The sequence below is a fragment of the Strix aluco genome, chromosome 2 (genome assembly GCF_031877795.1).
Source record: "Strix aluco isolate bStrAlu1 chromosome 2, bStrAlu1.hap1, whole genome shotgun sequence".
Classification (NCBI taxonomy): Eukaryota; Metazoa; Chordata; class Aves; order Strigiformes; family Strigidae; genus Strix; species Strix aluco.
Window position 1 is genome coordinate 79,221,297 of NC_133932.1, and position 17,746 is coordinate 79,239,042.

Genomic DNA, 17,746 nt, shown 5'->3' on the forward strand with positions numbered 1-17,746 from the left:
AGGTTCAATCAGAAATCCAGTGAGAAGGTAACGGTAAAAGAAATGAGGAGAAAAACTGCCTGTTGCTGTACGCTGCATGAATATTTGCACCTGCCAACAGGCCATCAAAAAGCAAATTGGCACTAAGTCACAATTCACCATTTGCTATTTATATTCTGGCAGCATTATGTTTGTGCAATTTCTATCAGTCAAAGCCTCCTCTTTAGGGATGGGGATAAGAAAAGGAGATATTGTAATCTACTTCTGCTATTGCTGTTTGTATTCACTGAGTTATCTGGTGCTTGATGTGTGCCTCATGCATCACTTTTTATTCAAAAATTGATATATTTATCAAAAAATTATTTTAACACACTAGCCTTACTCAAATATGTACAAAGGCTTTGGCAGACATTTTCAGCCATGCATTTTATGTGATTTATGCATTGGCATGCAAAAGGCAACATTTAATTGTGCATGTGTATCGTAGTGACAGCCTTGTGAAGGCACCTCGCTGGAGCAGTGGAGACAATTTTACAAGTAAGCAGCCTGTTACTAAGTCTTTCTGAAGGCTTTTAAATCTGGGAACTGGTGGACCCCCTTTAGATTGTACCAAGATTAGACAAAGACATACTGTTTAATCATTTCATCCTAGTTGTAAGTTTTTAGTTCGTTTTAAACTGGTCAAATTTCATTTTAAAACCCCAAATTACCTTAGGTAAAATTTGGATAGATCATCCCACTTGCAGAGTTTGGGTATGGATGAGAATTTGACTATGCCACTGCAGAAAGCATCCCTAGTTCTGTAGTGAAGATAGAGCTTTTAAAAGTGATGAGCACTTTCTGCCCTATGCAGTGCAACACACGGCTTGTAATACAAAGACCTGACATTGCGCTGAGGAAGGAGATCGTCATTAGAATGAAACTGGTTACAGACCTAGGAGATACACCCACGACTCCTGCATCTTTCTGCACTATTTCCTGTTTGTGTGGAGAATACCAACAGCAAGGAATTGAACCGGCAGTTGCAAAGGAGCTGTGGAGAGACAGAGAGAACAAAGAGGATAAGCAATATAAGGTGGCATGTTTAGTGCCAAGCAAGGAAGGAACAAGATACCAACAAGAAGTGCTGAAATCTGAACTGATACAAAGTCATACTCTTAAGCATTTTAAGGGGACTTCCTAACAATTATTCTTCCTTCCACTTCTGCACTTGTGTACTTCCACAGCAGCTCTACCTCAGTCTGAATCACTGCTAACATGGTGCTTGTCCCTTTCCTCCCCTCTATTGCACCCACATCAGCATCCATCTGATTTTGTAGCAAGCTCATGGTTGTAGCTAAACTGGTGAAAAACAAAGCTTTTTATGCAGGGTTTCCCCCGCGGGCTGCCCTGCCACAGTCAGACAAGCACCCCTGCCAGTGCAGCAGAGCGGGTGGGACTGTCACCTCCAGTAGCTCCTAAGGCTGTGGTTTCACTGGCTGAGCAACCCAGGCGTCCAGCAGAAGCAGGGAGGAAGAGAGGGCTTGTGCCAGATTTAAGGTTTGAAGAAAGAAAAAAGCACAGGCGGTGACCCCGACAAACATACAGAGATGAATCCCAGTGCAGAAAATTTACATCCCAAGCTAAAAAGCAAAGCAAGGTTGGACACAGAGCAAGGAATCCATAGAATGGAAATAAACTTGGAGAGAGGCATGTCAACAGGTTGTGTTAATCACCAGGCAAAAATTGTTAACACGTGACCGTATTTAACTGAGAACAAACTGAAAGGGAAACGAATGGACAATTTATAACATTTTGCTATTCTTTTATCCTGCACTGCTTAAGCCTTTGTTTACACAGATAACTTTCCATTCTGTTCAAAATAATGGAGGAAAGCAGCTGCACAGGGATTCCACAATAAAAGTTCCTTCATCTCTCAAACAGGTGAGAGAACAAGGTACAGGGAGATACGCTTTTACTTGCAAAGTAAGTTACTGAAATTCACAGCGTCATTCATCACGCTGTGTGATATAATCACATACCAGTAGTGCTTTACATATGAGCCCAAGTTTTCTGATCTTTTGCTCAGAGCAGGACTATAAACTGGGTGTGCTTGGAAATGCCTGAAGTCTAGGATGAGATTGTGCTCTTGGCAAAGCATCACATGCTGAATTTCTTTAGCTATGGACAACACACGCTTACTTGATTCAGGAAGAGGAGGAAGGCAGCTATTTTCTCCCAGAAGCTTATCCTGCTCATTTATTATGACCCTCCAGAGCATATGGCCAGAAGCAAAGACAACTGTTTTTCATAGAGCTTAAGGAAAGTGACTTGAGCTTGACCACCTTGTGCTGACAAAGAATGGGCTTAAGTAAATCATGGCATGCATGTGCACCACTGCAGCACAGCACCAACCACCGTCCCTTCACAGCATGCTTTATTTTGCAACTTCTCTGTTACTATTAGGACAGAGAAAAGCAGCACCACGGCAGGGATAACACACCCACCCCAGCATATCCATGCTAGACAGCACTGCTGGCCACCTATGTGGGGTGCAGGGAAGACTCACATATCACTTTGGCATGGTTGGGAACTAAAAGCAAACAAAGGAATTTCTGCAGAACAAGTCAGGTGCCTAGATGATAAATGAAGTCTAAGCTATTGTCCTATGCTCTCCTTATAGGGATGGATACACAAGCACCTTCAGAGAGCAATTAATCTCATCCTAAAATACATGTTCAAGACAGGCATGATGAACAGCCTGTTGAAGGGACCATGTTTTCACCCTAACTGTGAAGGAAAGAGTGATTAGCTGAGGCTTTGACATCTAGGTTTAAAATCTTTAAAGCCAGAAGAGATGAACCTCAGTCTCAGGGGGAAGGAAAGAAGCACATAACAGGCAGTTCAGCTCCCCTTCTTCCTCTGACCAGAGGCAGAACATATCTCTCATCGTCCCTGAAACAGGAAAACATAGTCGCAGCAGAACCAGTCTCCACTTCTGCCACTAGCTACCCACTCACTGATACATGTATGCTTTGAAGAGAGATGGCAAACATCTCCCTCTGTTCCTTGAACAGGTGCTATCTGGGGAGGGAGCCCATGCTCTCCCCACAGAGCATCAATCTAACCTCACCTGTACTGTGCAAACCAACTTACAGGCACAGACCCTGTTACCAAAATTAACAGCGTGATTTCAGGGACCCCTTAAGTCAGGGCAGCAGTGTTCAGAAACGCTCACGCACTGCCTCTTCACGGCTGCCCTTCCCTGTGCCAGCTCCGTCCTCTGCTTTGTGCTGGCTCACACACTGCTGTGTGACTTGGTGAGCCAGCTGAACCGAGAGAGGTGAAAAGGCATTAGTTGAGAAGACTTCCCTGATTAAAAGTTAGGCTAATTCATTCAAGAAAGTGACATTCATTCCCCAGTTATCTTCAAATACATCAATCCACTCTGAAAATAGACTGGATCTGTCGGCACTTAAAATTATATTCCCACTTATTCTGTTCATTCTACAGAATATCATAACGAAGAAATCAGCCTTTTAAATAGCCTGCTGCCTCAGATTACAGAAGTTTGCTTGTGAATTATTCTCTTTTCTGTTTTGAAAAGCACATAAATTTTTAACACAAGTGTCACTAAAATTCCCTGTCCTTCAACAAGGACATTCTAATAATTTGTCAACAGCAAAAAAAAATAATCACGGTTTACTGGGTATCCACTAATAATCTTCTGCTGAGAAAAAAGCATCTGATGTGTTTCAGAATTATACGGGAAAAAAAATGCCTTTTTTTTTTTGTAATTTCAGAAGATCCAACAGGGTTGGTGTGACGATTAGGGAATATTTAAATGCTTGATAGTCATTGGAAATACTCTGACAGTGATGGCCAAATAATTTCAGGCATAAGAAGAAAAGAAAGTCTCAGACTGATGAATAACTTGACATTTGACCTGCTGTTCACTTCCTAAGCTGGAAAAAAATGCAGTTCATATTGAATTGAAGCTGGTTAAGAAAGCATAAAACACTGTTTCATGTTTCCGTACTGCCTTACTGTCTAATGCTCTTTTCATAAAGTTGTTTTATTCACTGATTCTAACATGCATATTGAGGAGAGTGGTAAATATCTAGGACAAAGCAATTACCGTAACCCATAAATGTTACAGAAAATAATGTAAACCTTTATAAAACCATGAGTGAAATTTCAAATTTAGTATTTAAATTTTTTGCTTATGCAAATTTATAATAAAGCACATGTAATCTCTGTTGTTAAGTATCAAGACTTTCTAATAGTAAGCTTTTTCTGGCACACTTACACTGGCCTGAAGTTGGTGGGGAGTACACTTAACAGAAGGCATTTTCCCCACAAAGGGAATACGAACCACCATTATATGGCTGCATGAACAAAAAAAAACAGCCAAACAAAAAAAACCACCCAGAACATTGGCCATAAGAAACAGAGTCCCAGCAGGATAATAAAGTTCTCTGAAAATTCGGGACTTCAGGCGTATGAAGTCTTTCTCTCTGAAGATCTGGGACTTGAGGCACAGAAATTCACTGCCAAGGTACTACATCCAAACTTCAGTGGAAGATAAATAGTTGTAGACCAAGATCATTTGGTCTTTATTCTCAGATAACATAAAGATGAGGAAGCCTTTCTCTTCTGAGAAAAACAAATTGAAATGAAATGTTTACAACCAATGTTTACTAAGGATTATACCCTCACCCTGCCTTCTATTAAGAGAGTCCTGTTGCTTAAGAAACCAGGTGTTAACCCCTCAAAGCGGATGACATTTTCCAACCCTGCATATTTCACAAAGCTTGAACACATTCAGAGGGAAAGAAAGTTTACGTAAGACACAAAACAGATGTTTAATAAATTTGAGTAATCTGACAGGCAAGTAATGTTTTGGTCTTTCCAAAAGACAGCCACAGAAAGGAAGCAACTACTTTCTTCCAGACACAATAAAGAGGACTTTGGTTTGGTTTTAATTAAAGAGACCGGATCATAACTGAAAGAAGAATCCTTACCTCCTGTGTTATACTTTGATCTCACCTTTGATGCTAATTGGAAAGAAGCAACTCTGACTTTCTATTTAGCATCAGTAGTATCAAGAAACAACTCTGACTTTCTATTTAGCATCAGTAGTATCCTTCCAGTCACATCAGTGTCATTCACTCAGAGTAAGACATGATCAGTGACAAGCATCATGTTGGTCAGGGTAAAACCTGGTCTGAGTCACTGAATCATCCCAGCAGTCTAACATGAGAATCAGTCATGTCTTCAGGATTATCTAGAAAAGAACAACACTGACTCTTTCTGCTTAGGAGTAGTTTTAAAGCAGATCACTTTGGGCACTGAAACAACTATAAAAGTAAATATAATATAAATGGCATAGACACTAAACATAAAAGGGTTTTCTTTCCCAGAATGATCTGCAGTAGATGCAACCGTCAGCTATTTTTACTATTCCTTAAAAAAATCTATTTCTTTTTTACTTAAACGGGTTTGAATCTATAGGGGAGATCATATTAAAACAAACAAAAGAAAATTCATAAAGTTTACTATGGTTTTATGGAATCAATCCCATTCTCTACAAACTAAGTTAGGTGAGACTGGTAGAAATAAAACTGGAGCAAAATCAAGCAGAATTGTATATCTACACCCTCTCTTGTACAATACACAACTACTTGGCAGTGTTGTGTTTCGCAAGTCTTATGGTAGAAGTGTCGACCTTTCAAAGTGCCCAAGATCTATCTATATATGATTACCATTATGTGTACAAGGGTGAAAAAATGTTCTTCCTCCTTCACATGAGTCATTTTAGCTAAAGCTGTTGTCCTCTTACCTAGCAGAAAGGGACTGTATTTGCTTGTTCTATCACATAGTCGTAACTCAGCCAAACGCTTAGCTGAAAGACTGCTATATTTTGGACCTCTGCAGCCTTCAGTTAGCATATCCAACTAATTTTTCAGTAAATACAGACAAACTGGAAATTAGAAACAAAAAGCAAGAGACAAAAAAAAAATTATTCCACACTTGTATGCAACCCCTCCATAAAGCTAACACCATGACCAACAGCTTCAACTGCCTAATGATCATGAACTTTCAACTCATGGCCTGATTTTCAGGCACTGATCACCTATAACTGCAACTGAAGTCAGTTCTTGTCTGAGAGCTCACAACAGACTCAAATTAAAGTACAGAAATTCAGTCATAAAAAGCTAGATAACTTAAGAGGGGGAAGGATATTCTACATAATTTATCTTCTTACAGCAGAATAAACAGAAATGTGCTAGAAAAGATATTTGATTAATTTTATACTTTGCTTTTATGCCAAAGGCAGGAAATACAAAGTGAAAGTAATATATCCTTTTTTTGAAAGCAGCAGTGCCTACTTTTCCCTCACCTCCCCCAAGCATCTGTATTTGCTTGAAAAAAGTCATGCAACCAGCTAACTGGATGTGTGTAAAAGATCGAGGATTATCTATTCAAGCTTTCACTGGCTTCTTGGAATATAGGAATATTTGGAAATTCTGCAATTCGATATTGTTTGTTAACAGCAAGAAGCATGTAAGATTTTTCTCATGTATCCTTTCCCTTTACAATACTGCATTTGCAAAGATTGATGAAAAGGCCTTCACTGTGGCTTCTGTTTTTCAAGTCTCCCATACAAACTCTCTCCATATACTTTATGGGTTTTTTCCCGGCAAAAAGTAACATTTACAGGCCTATATGAAGCCATGTGAATCTCTCCTTCCTTTTTTTTTTTTTCCTCACTTGTGAGAAGCTAATACAATGAGCCAAGCATGGTATGATTATGTAACATCAAAACATTAACACCAAAAGAATCAATTTTCCTTTAGAAGGACAAATGACACCAGAGTTACTTCACTTTTAAACAGCCTGAAGAGCAACAGCACTGGGGGGGAAATGGAAGTAGGTCATGTTTTTCTCCTGTTTCATTATATCCAGAACAGACATAGAAATCTGAAGATTTTTGCTCTAATAAAAACAAGTCATCTGCATACGATGGGAGAAAGAGGATTGCCTAAGCGCAAGGGTATTGAATATTGTCTCTCCTGGAAGAGAATTTAAAAGAAAAAAAAAAACCCACACCAAAAAACCCAACAAGCCAAAAACCACAAAAAAAACCCAAAACCACAACAAACCCAAACCAAAACAAAAACAAACCAAGAACACCACCACATGGGTAAAAAACTTTTCCCAGTTTTAGCTAATTGGGGGGGGTGGTGGTGAACAAAAGGAATTGCAGGAGTAGCAAGGAAGGAGGACTAGAAGATGGACAGTCCCAACTACTTCACTACTTTCCCCAAATTCAGGAAGTAGCAGCACCAGTACCTGTTTCTATTTTTACAGACTTCACAAGCAAATAATAAACTGTCATGACTTAAACTTCATACCATCCTACAAGACATATTACAAGCAGCAATAAAACCACTCAAAGTTTGCCCATTTGCTAATCGAGAAAAATCTGTCCAGCAAAATTCCTCAAGCTGTAGGAAACAAAATCTTCTCAGTTTATACTTGTATCATATTTGGAAGGTTATTTTCATAACCACAGCAGCTCAAGTTTTGGAAAGAGTAGTCCAGACCTTCAAACATGCAAAAAGCCTTTAATTCTCCACTCAAAAGCAAGCCCACAGATGTGCTTAGGCCTGTATGTTTAACATCCTCTGTCTGCAGTCACACTTGCCATTCCTAAAATATTTTGTTGAAATGGTGTCACTTTCTTTTTCTGTGTATACTGCACTGATCGGGCTAAAAACAGCAAGTTTATAAACAGGAACATGGGTTTTCCAACATGAATAAAGATCTCAATTTAGATGTATTAAAAAAGTTTTTCTGTTTTGCGAGACAGGACTAAAAAATTAATGCCTTTTAGAGCAGACTGAAAACTGTATGTATTGCTCCATTTGACTATACATACCTTAAAGCAAAAGGCTTTAGGAATCTGCTCTAAGAGACTTTATAATGTAAGCATCCTGCAAATTTCACCACAAGATTTGACTTCAAAACCAGCTGGGCTTTCCTTGAATAGAGGTAGTTATGAAGTAAAAGCCTCAGAAAATAATGATATTGAAGTGATCTGAACAGAGAGTTGTCTAAATACCCAGGTCTTCCAGGTGTTGCTGAAGTTTAAAAACAAGAAATAATGTTGGTATCTTCTAATGTTGAAGATCAGAAAAAATCCTGTTTTCTCAAACTCCCAGAAGCAAAGCTGGAGTTATATGGGTATACTGCATCCACACATTACTTACTTTTGCTTCTAAACATTTTAATGAAAGGTATCTATTCTCAAAATGGTTCCTACTAACTGTTTTTTTAAATAGAACAATTAACTCTTAAAAATTGCATGCCTTTCCAAAGAACGGTGAAGTAGCAGCTGTGGAGGGGTAAAAAAAGTTTGTCTCTGGGATAACAGGGATATTTATTCACACCCCATAAGATAAGCAGCACAACTTCCATTAGCATTTGATATTTTAAACTAGGACTACACTTTTGAACAGTGACAATTACCTAAAGACTGCTAATTTTAGTCTGTTTGCTACGGATATTTGATAGACATTCTGAAGGGCACAAAAGCACAAGTTGCTACATACATGAGCATTTCATTTGATGACAGTGCAGTTCACACGTACTCACCTGTCCAGAGAACTTACTTTCTACTACAACAAAATCTGAGACTGAACACACAGTTGGAGTTGGGTCACAAACAGCAGCAGAGGGTAGACCAAAAAGCATGTGCATGTACACACACAAAACAGACAAACCAAACCTAATTGGAATTCCTTCATCTTTAATACAAGGATAAGATTTTTTCAGTGACCATAAGCACTTTCACAGACAGAGCACTACATGTGTAAGATCTACGTATCTCACTGGTAACCCCCCATTTCGCAGAAGGGAAAAAGGCATGGAAGTCACCATAGCTACATAAAATGCAAGTAACAAAGGATGAAATTTGAACTCAGGCTTCCAGTTTCCTATTCACTGAACACTGAGGACTTTGAAAAAAACATACATTCCAGTACACTTTCATGACGGCAACAGTGTTCAAAAAAACCTTACAAGTTAATTACCTAAGTGTGTCATGTTAAAAATATTAGTGGTTACTAACAGCTAGATATTGTAAAACAGAATCAGTTGTTGTATCAACACTAATTCAAACTAATTCTTCTGATCACACACACACACAAGCAGTAGTAACTCTGTTTCCTTGCCAAGTACAAACCTAGATTAATTTCAATGCGGTATAGAGAAACTTCAGATGAGATTGTTTTGATTCTTTCCTTGCACTCAACGTGTGTGAGAGTACTTGGTGCCTATAAGAGTGATATAAATTAGAGAAAACTTTGATGATTTCAAGTTACTACCCTAAGGATTTGCCAGAGGGGGAAAAAAAAAAAAAAAATCTGTATAGACTATAACTATGGTTTACTAGATGAAGAGCAAAACAGCACCAAGGAAATATATCAAGAGTTTAGAAAGTAAACAACTGATGTAATATTTGAAGGAAAAAAAAAAAAACAACACAAACAACAAAACGAACACCAAGGACTTTCACCTCTTCTGAAGCTGTTCAAACAGAAACAGAATAACAACTGTAATTTACAGTTCACTTCACTGTTTAATGTTATTCTATTGCACCATCATCTAGCTAATGCTGATATAACAGTCATTTTCTCCGCAACATGAATTCATTAGCCAACGAATCACAGTTGAAATAAGAAGAGAACTGGTTTGAAAACATGTGTTTTAGGAAAAGCCTGAATAACCTTTAGCCACCCCAACCTCCACATCCTTACCGGAACATCAAAAGTTTCTTGTGTGTCATCCAGCATCTGAATTTTGATAGAGATGAGTTTTCCTGGAGGTGTCATAGGCGGTTTCTGTCCATGCTCCAAGGTACTGATCCCAGCATTTTCCTGAGCTCCCAATCGGGATCCTGCTGTTGGTCTCTGCTCTGTTTCACCCATGTTTAGGGAAACACGTTTCTTATATCTGATAAAAGAATAAGGGCAAAGAAGACCATATCACTTACAAATAAGAGGTTTTCCACATAAGCATTATGGTACGTATACTTACAGCTAATAAACCATATGACCATTAACATAAAGTGAGGAGGGCAAGTGGGACAACTCATCACTTGCTGACCATCTCCTGTCTGTATCAGCATTTCTTCCTCTGGCCCTCTGCAGCTGCCACCTTGCTTAAGGGTCTGTGAAGCAGGAAAGCCAAAGGAGTACAAAATCACCCCAATTACACGGCCTAAATATTTTGTTTCCTTTGGGGATCAGAGCTGCTCTAGAACCTACAGCCCAGCCTGATCCCACTGATAGGCCAAGGCCTGTAAGGACATGCTACTGGGAAGGCCCAAAAAAGCCAGAGCAGTAACACTGGTTGAGAAAAGCACGGGGAATCAGATTTCCCACAGAGCCCTGTAAGCGGAAGGGGAATAACAAGGAACCCACCTTCCTCGCTGTGCTAGGGGAAGGCTAGACCTGCACCAGCTCACCGGCACTGCTTGCTGAATGTGGATGTCTGCTTCGTACCCATGGAAAATAACCTCAGAAAATGGCTTGCTAATTTTGTTTCCATGCAGCTTTCACACCATATTACAGAGCACATTTCTGCTAAATAATTATTCTATCCTAAAAAGAAAGCAGAGCTACAACAGTGATTCACTGTGATTTTTTCATTAACTGGCACAATTTTGAACCTTCTTTTCTAATTCAAGGACCATTAGTTTTACTTGTCAAATGTTACACATCATACTAGACTTTTATTTCACTTTTTCCCCCTGCTTTTTGACACTCTAGCTGGGTTTCTGATGAAACCCACGGCTACTGTCTATTTATCTTTCTTGGTAATCACATTTTCATTCTGCATGGCTTTTATATGCTGATCAATGACCATTAAAAAAAACACGTAGCACACCAAGAACAGGAATGTAACTTTCCAGCTGAACAGAAGCACAAGAAGTCTATCACTGCCTTTACGCTGAGGTTACAATTATTGAGAAACCTATGGGAAAAATCGTAAGCACAAGATAGCTATGTATTAGTGAATGCATCACCAGTTCAACAGTATATTATAAAGAACAGTGCCAGGTAATAAGACACCAGTTCCCTCCAAAATGACATAATAAAAACAGTCCTTTCTTCATCAGGATATACTATTTACTAGACATCACTCTTCCATGTCCTGACTAATCTGTTCCCACACATTTTTCACACAGTAAGTAGCTTGGAGTAAAATTTTTTTAAAACAGCACTTTGATTAAAAGACGTGTTAGCTTAGAAGGAAGGCAATGAAAAATTAGAGATCACACACTTCTACTTATCACCTCAAAAGGCATGATTGAAGGAGAACAAAAAAATGCAGGCAAACTTTTCGGCACTATCTACCCATCAAGGTTGGAGAGACATTAAGGAAACCTACCCAAGTACAACACTACTGGAGAGGCAAAGTTTTCCTCACTTGGCATTGTAATCTAAAAACATAAGAGGAATTAATTAAATTTATTTTATTCTTTAAAACTAAATTCAATCTTTTTATGAGACAAGAAGTGCCACCAAGAAAGCTGCAGTTGGAGGCAGGAATTCTAGAAGACACCAAGCTCTACATAGCGAGACTTCAAGCCTACTTACAAAGAAACCTGATTTTTCTGCATGCGAAGTACAGAGGAACATTTAAAAAGGTAACACATGCATCCTGTCTGGAAGTGCCACTACACACACAGAGATACTGGTCCACGTCCTTATTAATTCAAAAGCCAGTTTAAGAGCTCTTCTGAAGTCACCATATACTGCAGACAGCACCAACATGGCAGAAAAGATTGCTGTATTACTACAGTAGGTTTTGGCTAAGTATACATTTAAAGTGGATGAAGAAATCTGTTCTTTCCATTAAATCCTAAACATAGGAATCAATTCAGTCAGTTCAAGGGATACCATTAAATAATCAATGCAAGGAAATATTACAGAGTTTGAACCTTTCTATAAATGTCCTTCTGACTAGATGATCTAGTGGCCCACACACACATTGAGACAGGCCAATAAACTTAGTGAAACAAGGAAAAAAGACCCAAATTTAGGAGCCAAAAAAAATCATGGAAGAAAAGTACAAGCCAAACCACTCCATATATACAGCCAAGAAGTTTTTTATTATTATTATTATTAACAGTTAGTAGTATAGAAACTCTTGTAATATATATATTAAACCATTAGTTACACACACACTTCCCTTTGGAAGCAAAGATCTAAGAAGTATTGGCCACCCTGATCACATGCATCTGCTACTTACAAAATTAGAAGCAGACTTCCTTTTTTAATCTGTATGTATATCTAAACATCAGTATGTTGCACTGGACATTATTTAAGGTTTTTTCTGTGTGACACTAGTCTCACTGTGGTGCTGTCATAACATCAGCATAATATCTTTATTATGCCTTTATGTAAGAGGCCTTAAAATTATTACAATCAAGCTCTCTAAAATAATACAGTGCATTGGTCAAGCTGCATACTTTTCTCTAAATCACTTTGATCTAGAAGACAGCAAACTAAGGTCACAGAATGCAACAGAAGAGTATTAAGCAAATATTGAACAAACCTGGGGGGGGATTAGGATACCTAACATCTGTCACAATGAGGAGAAGGATCAAGTTTGGACAGAGAACGGAGAATTTTAAAAACACTTTAGTAGAAAGATGACATTGATGAATTGTGGAGGGTATTAATGGAGAAGAAAAAGCAGTGGCCACCAGATTTTAACGTATGTGGCTCTAAGCAAAACGTAAGTGGAGGTAGACAACCAGTAAAGGAGCAAAGAGTGACAAATAAAAAGGACTCATCTGAACTCTGAAAATTAAAGAGTTTCTGCCTGCTCTTGACAGCTGGTGAAACCCAAGGCCAAAATTGCATCTATCATTTCTGCTGCAGATTTGCTGGGTGTCAGTGCCCTTCTCAGTAGCGTCGTAGCATCTGCAAAGATGGAGAGAGACCGCTGCAGTGAGCTAACCTGCATCCTAACCTGCACGAGGAGAAAAGTTACCTGAGACAGCAGAGCTGCCCAGAACAGAGCCTTGGCCCCTCCTGCTCCTTCCCAGCTCCCACCCATTCAGTCCTGCCTTATGCCATGCACTGACTCACACCTTCCTCGGAGCCTTCACTGAGCCAATGCACCTAACACAAAAGAAAAAAATTCAGTGTTTTGTTCTTTGCTGGGTTAGCAAATTAAATCAGCTCTCAGCAGGCTGGCAAACCTAAAGCCAGGGTAAGCTGAGCCCACCCAGCTGCTGGGAGGCCACGAGACTTAATCAAGACATCTCACCCAACTCTACCTGAAACACCTGGAAGGCACAAGAAGCTACAACTGCCATTAGATAGATTAGCAAACATGTTTTTGTCCTAATCACACATTAACAATCCTTTTACACAGATACTAAATACTTTGATTAAAATTTTAAGTTCTGTATATACTCATGCATTAACTGGACAAAGGCCACGATGTGGCTCAGCACAAAGCAATTTTAGCTCTCCATGTTCAAAACAGGTGCATTTTATAGCATTGGAAAGGTTCAAGCCAATTTCCATGTCTTTTTCTGACAGGATGAAAAAACAATCAAACTGATGTAGTCTAAAGGAAGCTCAGAGTATAAACACCACTTTGGGGGGGTTGGGGAGGGTTGGGAATAAAGGGTTACAAAACTTACCAAATATTGAGAAAAAGAGAAGTAATAAGCCACTGTTAAAAATGTGGAGAGGGGTCATGTTGGAATAGATGCTAATCTGACCTGTTAACTACTCTCCTCTTCCAGATCAGACAATGAGGTTTGGACATTTGATGCAAGAGGTTCCCAGAAGCCTGAAGACTCCTGTTATAGGGGGAGAATGGTACCAGGTATCTAGGCCTTTTCCACTTCTTTTGCTTTGCTTAAACACATTTTCACAGCACGAAACAGAAGGCTGCACACTGCTCACTGTTCTCCTTTTAAAGGTGGGGAAGCCTGAGGCACAGTGGGATGGTGTGACTGGCCTGCAAAGTCACTGAGCAGACCAGCTGCGGATCTGTCTCTCAGATCATATGGCAACGAAACATTTGAAAGAGATTGAAGTAATCAATATAATACCAGATGAGATGAGTCAAACTGACTCAATGGCTTATAAACCTCAGTAAGAACTAGGAAGGTACCAGAGGACTAGAAAGGAACAAATTCAACCCAGATCTTCCGAAGGGTAACAAACATGAAGCAGAAAGGAGAAAGAGGGGCAATCCAGGCAAACCGCTCAGATGTGCTTTTAACTCTCAGCTTCTTGTAAAACTTTTGGAAAGCCTCAGCTGTGGAGAGGACTACAGTGAATACTGCTAGGTAACACTTCTGTCAAGTACTCATCTTAAGTTCTAAGCACTTCCATATTTGCAGAAAAACATAAAACTTGACAAACTGGAGTAAGTTTAAGGAATCATCACAAGTAAGTTCTACAGAAATACCAGGTAATATGCACAGGTCACACGTGGAGGGCTCAGAGAGAGCAGCTGTGGCAAATCTAACTGAGAGTGGAGATGCAACCTCTCTCCAAGACCCAGTGCACCCCTGCACCTGACATTAATGCTTGAAAGCAGAGGGAGCAGGGCATGTCTGCACCTCTGCAGCTCAACTGCAGAGGCTAATTTATCAACCAAGCCCACTTCTCATATGATGTGCCGATCCTTCACATTTCCTTTTCCCTCCCCATGGACAACAGCAAAGTACGTATAAATGTATCACTCTGCCAAAAGCACATAGCAGACCTGTACTCATTAAGAGAAAATTCTATACCTGCAGCATAAATTGTCAGTGAGGCTGCACTTTCATTAGTATACCAGAATGATTATAAACATGAAATAAGAGACTAAGTTTTCTGAACCCATATTAAAAAAAATATATAATACAAGGCAAGAGGACCAGGAAGACTGAAAACGAATCTAGTCTGAAATGATGGTGAGCAGACAGAGCGCAAATATAGCTCAAGTTTTTATATTTTGTGAAACATTATCCCAGTTAATTTCCACAAGTCCATGGCAGACTTGCACAACGCAAATAAGGCAATTACAAAAATTCAAGCTATTCATCTAAATAATACTAATACAATTTCTTTGATAAAAAACAATTTTGAAAGTTGCAATGAATCAATGCAAAAGAAAGAAACCATCTCCAGCACTTGCTCAGCAGAAAACTCATGCATACCAGGTGCAGCAGTGGTGAAAGTCAACCTGCGAGGCAGCAGACATGATGCACGCGACTAGCCATCGCAGCAATAAATGGCAAATTTTCAAGTCATGCTACATAAAGTGATGGATCAGCCCTGTTCCAGGCAAACAACAATAACCAAAATTGGTTTCCTGAGCAGGAGTCACCATGTACCACAGGGGACAGCTGTGTGGGAATACCTAGAGGTGACAGATTTATCCTTTTCACAAATACAAAACAAGTATGTTCAGCAGGAAGGAGAAGTCCGCAGCAGAGAAAGGGGTATTTTTTTGAAAGCTTTGAAGTCACCATCATCTTAGGAGTCTTTGGCAGTTTCTCATGTGAGAATATCAAAGATTTCTTGGAAAAAATCTTCTCTTCAAAGGCTGATTTTCTTAAGGAACTACAAAAATCCACAAACAGATGCCTCACTAACACAATGTTCATGCTTTACATTATTCGGCACAGAACCTCATACACTCTTGAAATTACATAAAGGTCCTTACAAAGAAAAACATACATTAGAAATCTGACATAAATCCAGAAATTTTTCATCAGGCTAACAGACCAGCATTTTTGTGGAAGCAAAGAAATGTGACACCAAAAAGCTCTTAATAGAAAAACAGCTCAAGCTTGAAGGGCAGTAGCACAGACACAGGTGCTGGGTATCTGCTTCTCTGCTTGCACCCAGCAGACTATGCTTGGTTGCTCAGCCTCTAATGGAAACATTGCAACTGAAGGTGGTTTATGGATTCATTTTCAGACACCTGTCTGCCCTTTCTGCTCACATCCACAATATTCAGATAGAGAAGGAAGTATTATAAAAAGCCAATTCTTCTGTACCACTGAGCTGTATTTTAACGTTGTAAATGATGACACATGAAGTCAGAAGTAGGGAGGTTCTAGGTGAGGTCTGGTGAAGAAGATCAGCACTGAAGCTCATATCTACTCTCCTGACTATATAGGGGACAACAGGATGAAGGGGGAGCTCCTTAACTGGGCTTAATTTCTAAACACAGATTTGCTTTTTCTTTTTCCTGTCCCTAAAGACACAGAAAATTAACCTCTTAAAACCTGCCTGCCCACAAAAACACCACAGCTGTCTACTTTTTGCAAGTCTCAGAACCAGATATTTCAGCATTCTGCAGACTTCCTAAAATTTGCAGCAGTAAGAAATGCCCTCAACTAGGGCAGAGTATCAATAATAGAATAAAATTCATCACCTGTCATGAAAATAAAGATAGCCCACAAAGTTGCCCACCTTGGTCAGACTCTGAAAACGTCTAAATCACACTGTCTTATCCCTTGACCCAGTTTCTATGGTACTGTCATGTAGATGGACAAAATACTCAGATTTGTAGAGCAATACAGTAAGCTTAGTTGTTAGCACCAAACCAGCTAGAACATGAAACCAATATCAAATTTAGGGACCTAAACAGCAAGTAACACAAAGCTTTACAAACTCAAACTATTCAGTATGCTAATAATGTGGCCTAAAATCCAGAATAATGAACATTTATCTACGTATAGGACAAAAAAAACACCTCTCACAAGCCTATCTGTCCAGCATTCAGAGTGCCTGCATTCATTACTGCTTCTACCTTTAGGGCCATTCAGCTTCCAAGTGGAGCTCATTTATCTTCATTGCATTCAGGTCCTAAAGCTGTTTGCAATTCTGTGGCGCTAGCAGCTGTCCCAGATTCCAAGTCTTCTGCCAGATGTCAGCAAAGAGCAGTCCCATCCCGCACAAATCTGATGTATGCTATCTTTTTTCCTCAACCACACACCTGTCAGTACATCTATCAACAAGTGCTGTAATAGATTTCTGTATGCTTGTCAACTGCCTCTGTGAAAAACCCTCATCCCTTACGCATAAATACAGATTGAATCAAGCCAGTCTAGTCTACAAATATTCTTTTTTAAACCCACAAAACTAGAATTACTTTTGATGATTGTCAATGATATTAAACAAAACAGTAAACATATTGATTCGCTGTATGCTATGTTTTCCGGACAACCCTGCATTAGAAACTTATTGCAGGCAAGCCATCATATATATGTAAGTCAGCAATTAAGTGAAGCCTTCATATGCTCACACTCTCAAAGGAATCCTCAGAAACCTCTTCATACAAATTACTCCTGTTTATTCTTCACTATCCCTTCATGGCTTGCCTGTACCATGATCAATGTTATTTACTTGAATCAGGAATACCAATATCCTATTCAAACCAACACAGACCATTTTAAAGCTTTTTCTTCAGGTTTTAAATCAGTCAATTTGAAGGCACTGTACAAACAGGTAATTCTGGCTATTCCTGGAAGGAAAATTAGTGTCCCATCTGTTAAACTGAGGGCATGATTAGCTCCAATTGCTCAGTTAGTGACTCTCCCCCAAGAACCGTGTTTTCCCTTCAAATCCAAAGGCACAGTCTGAGCAAAATGGGGAGCTCCTGGAGCCATGAATCCCTTAATAGTCCAGATGAAGATACTTCCACCCAAATGCTTCATCTGTTATTGGACACATTAAAATTTGAATTA

General features: G+C 39.3%; 1 protein-coding gene across 6 annotated transcripts in view; it reads right to left on the reverse strand.

Moving 5' to 3' along the window:
* The window catches only part of FARP1 (FERM, ARH/RhoGEF and pleckstrin domain protein 1), a 210,992-nt gene that overhangs the window by 158,474 nt on the left and 34,772 nt on the right, over window positions 1-17,746 (reverse strand). For all 6 annotated transcript variants that reach the window (XM_074815422.1, XM_074815421.1, XM_074815420.1 and 3 more), the window contains exon 2: window positions 9,783-9,978. In XM_074815422.1, the coding sequence (XP_074671523.1) occupies window positions 9,783-9,953 (171 nt within the window). In that variant the 5' untranslated portion in view covers window positions 9,954-9,978. The remainder of the gene's footprint in view (window positions 1-9,782; window positions 9,979-17,746) is intronic.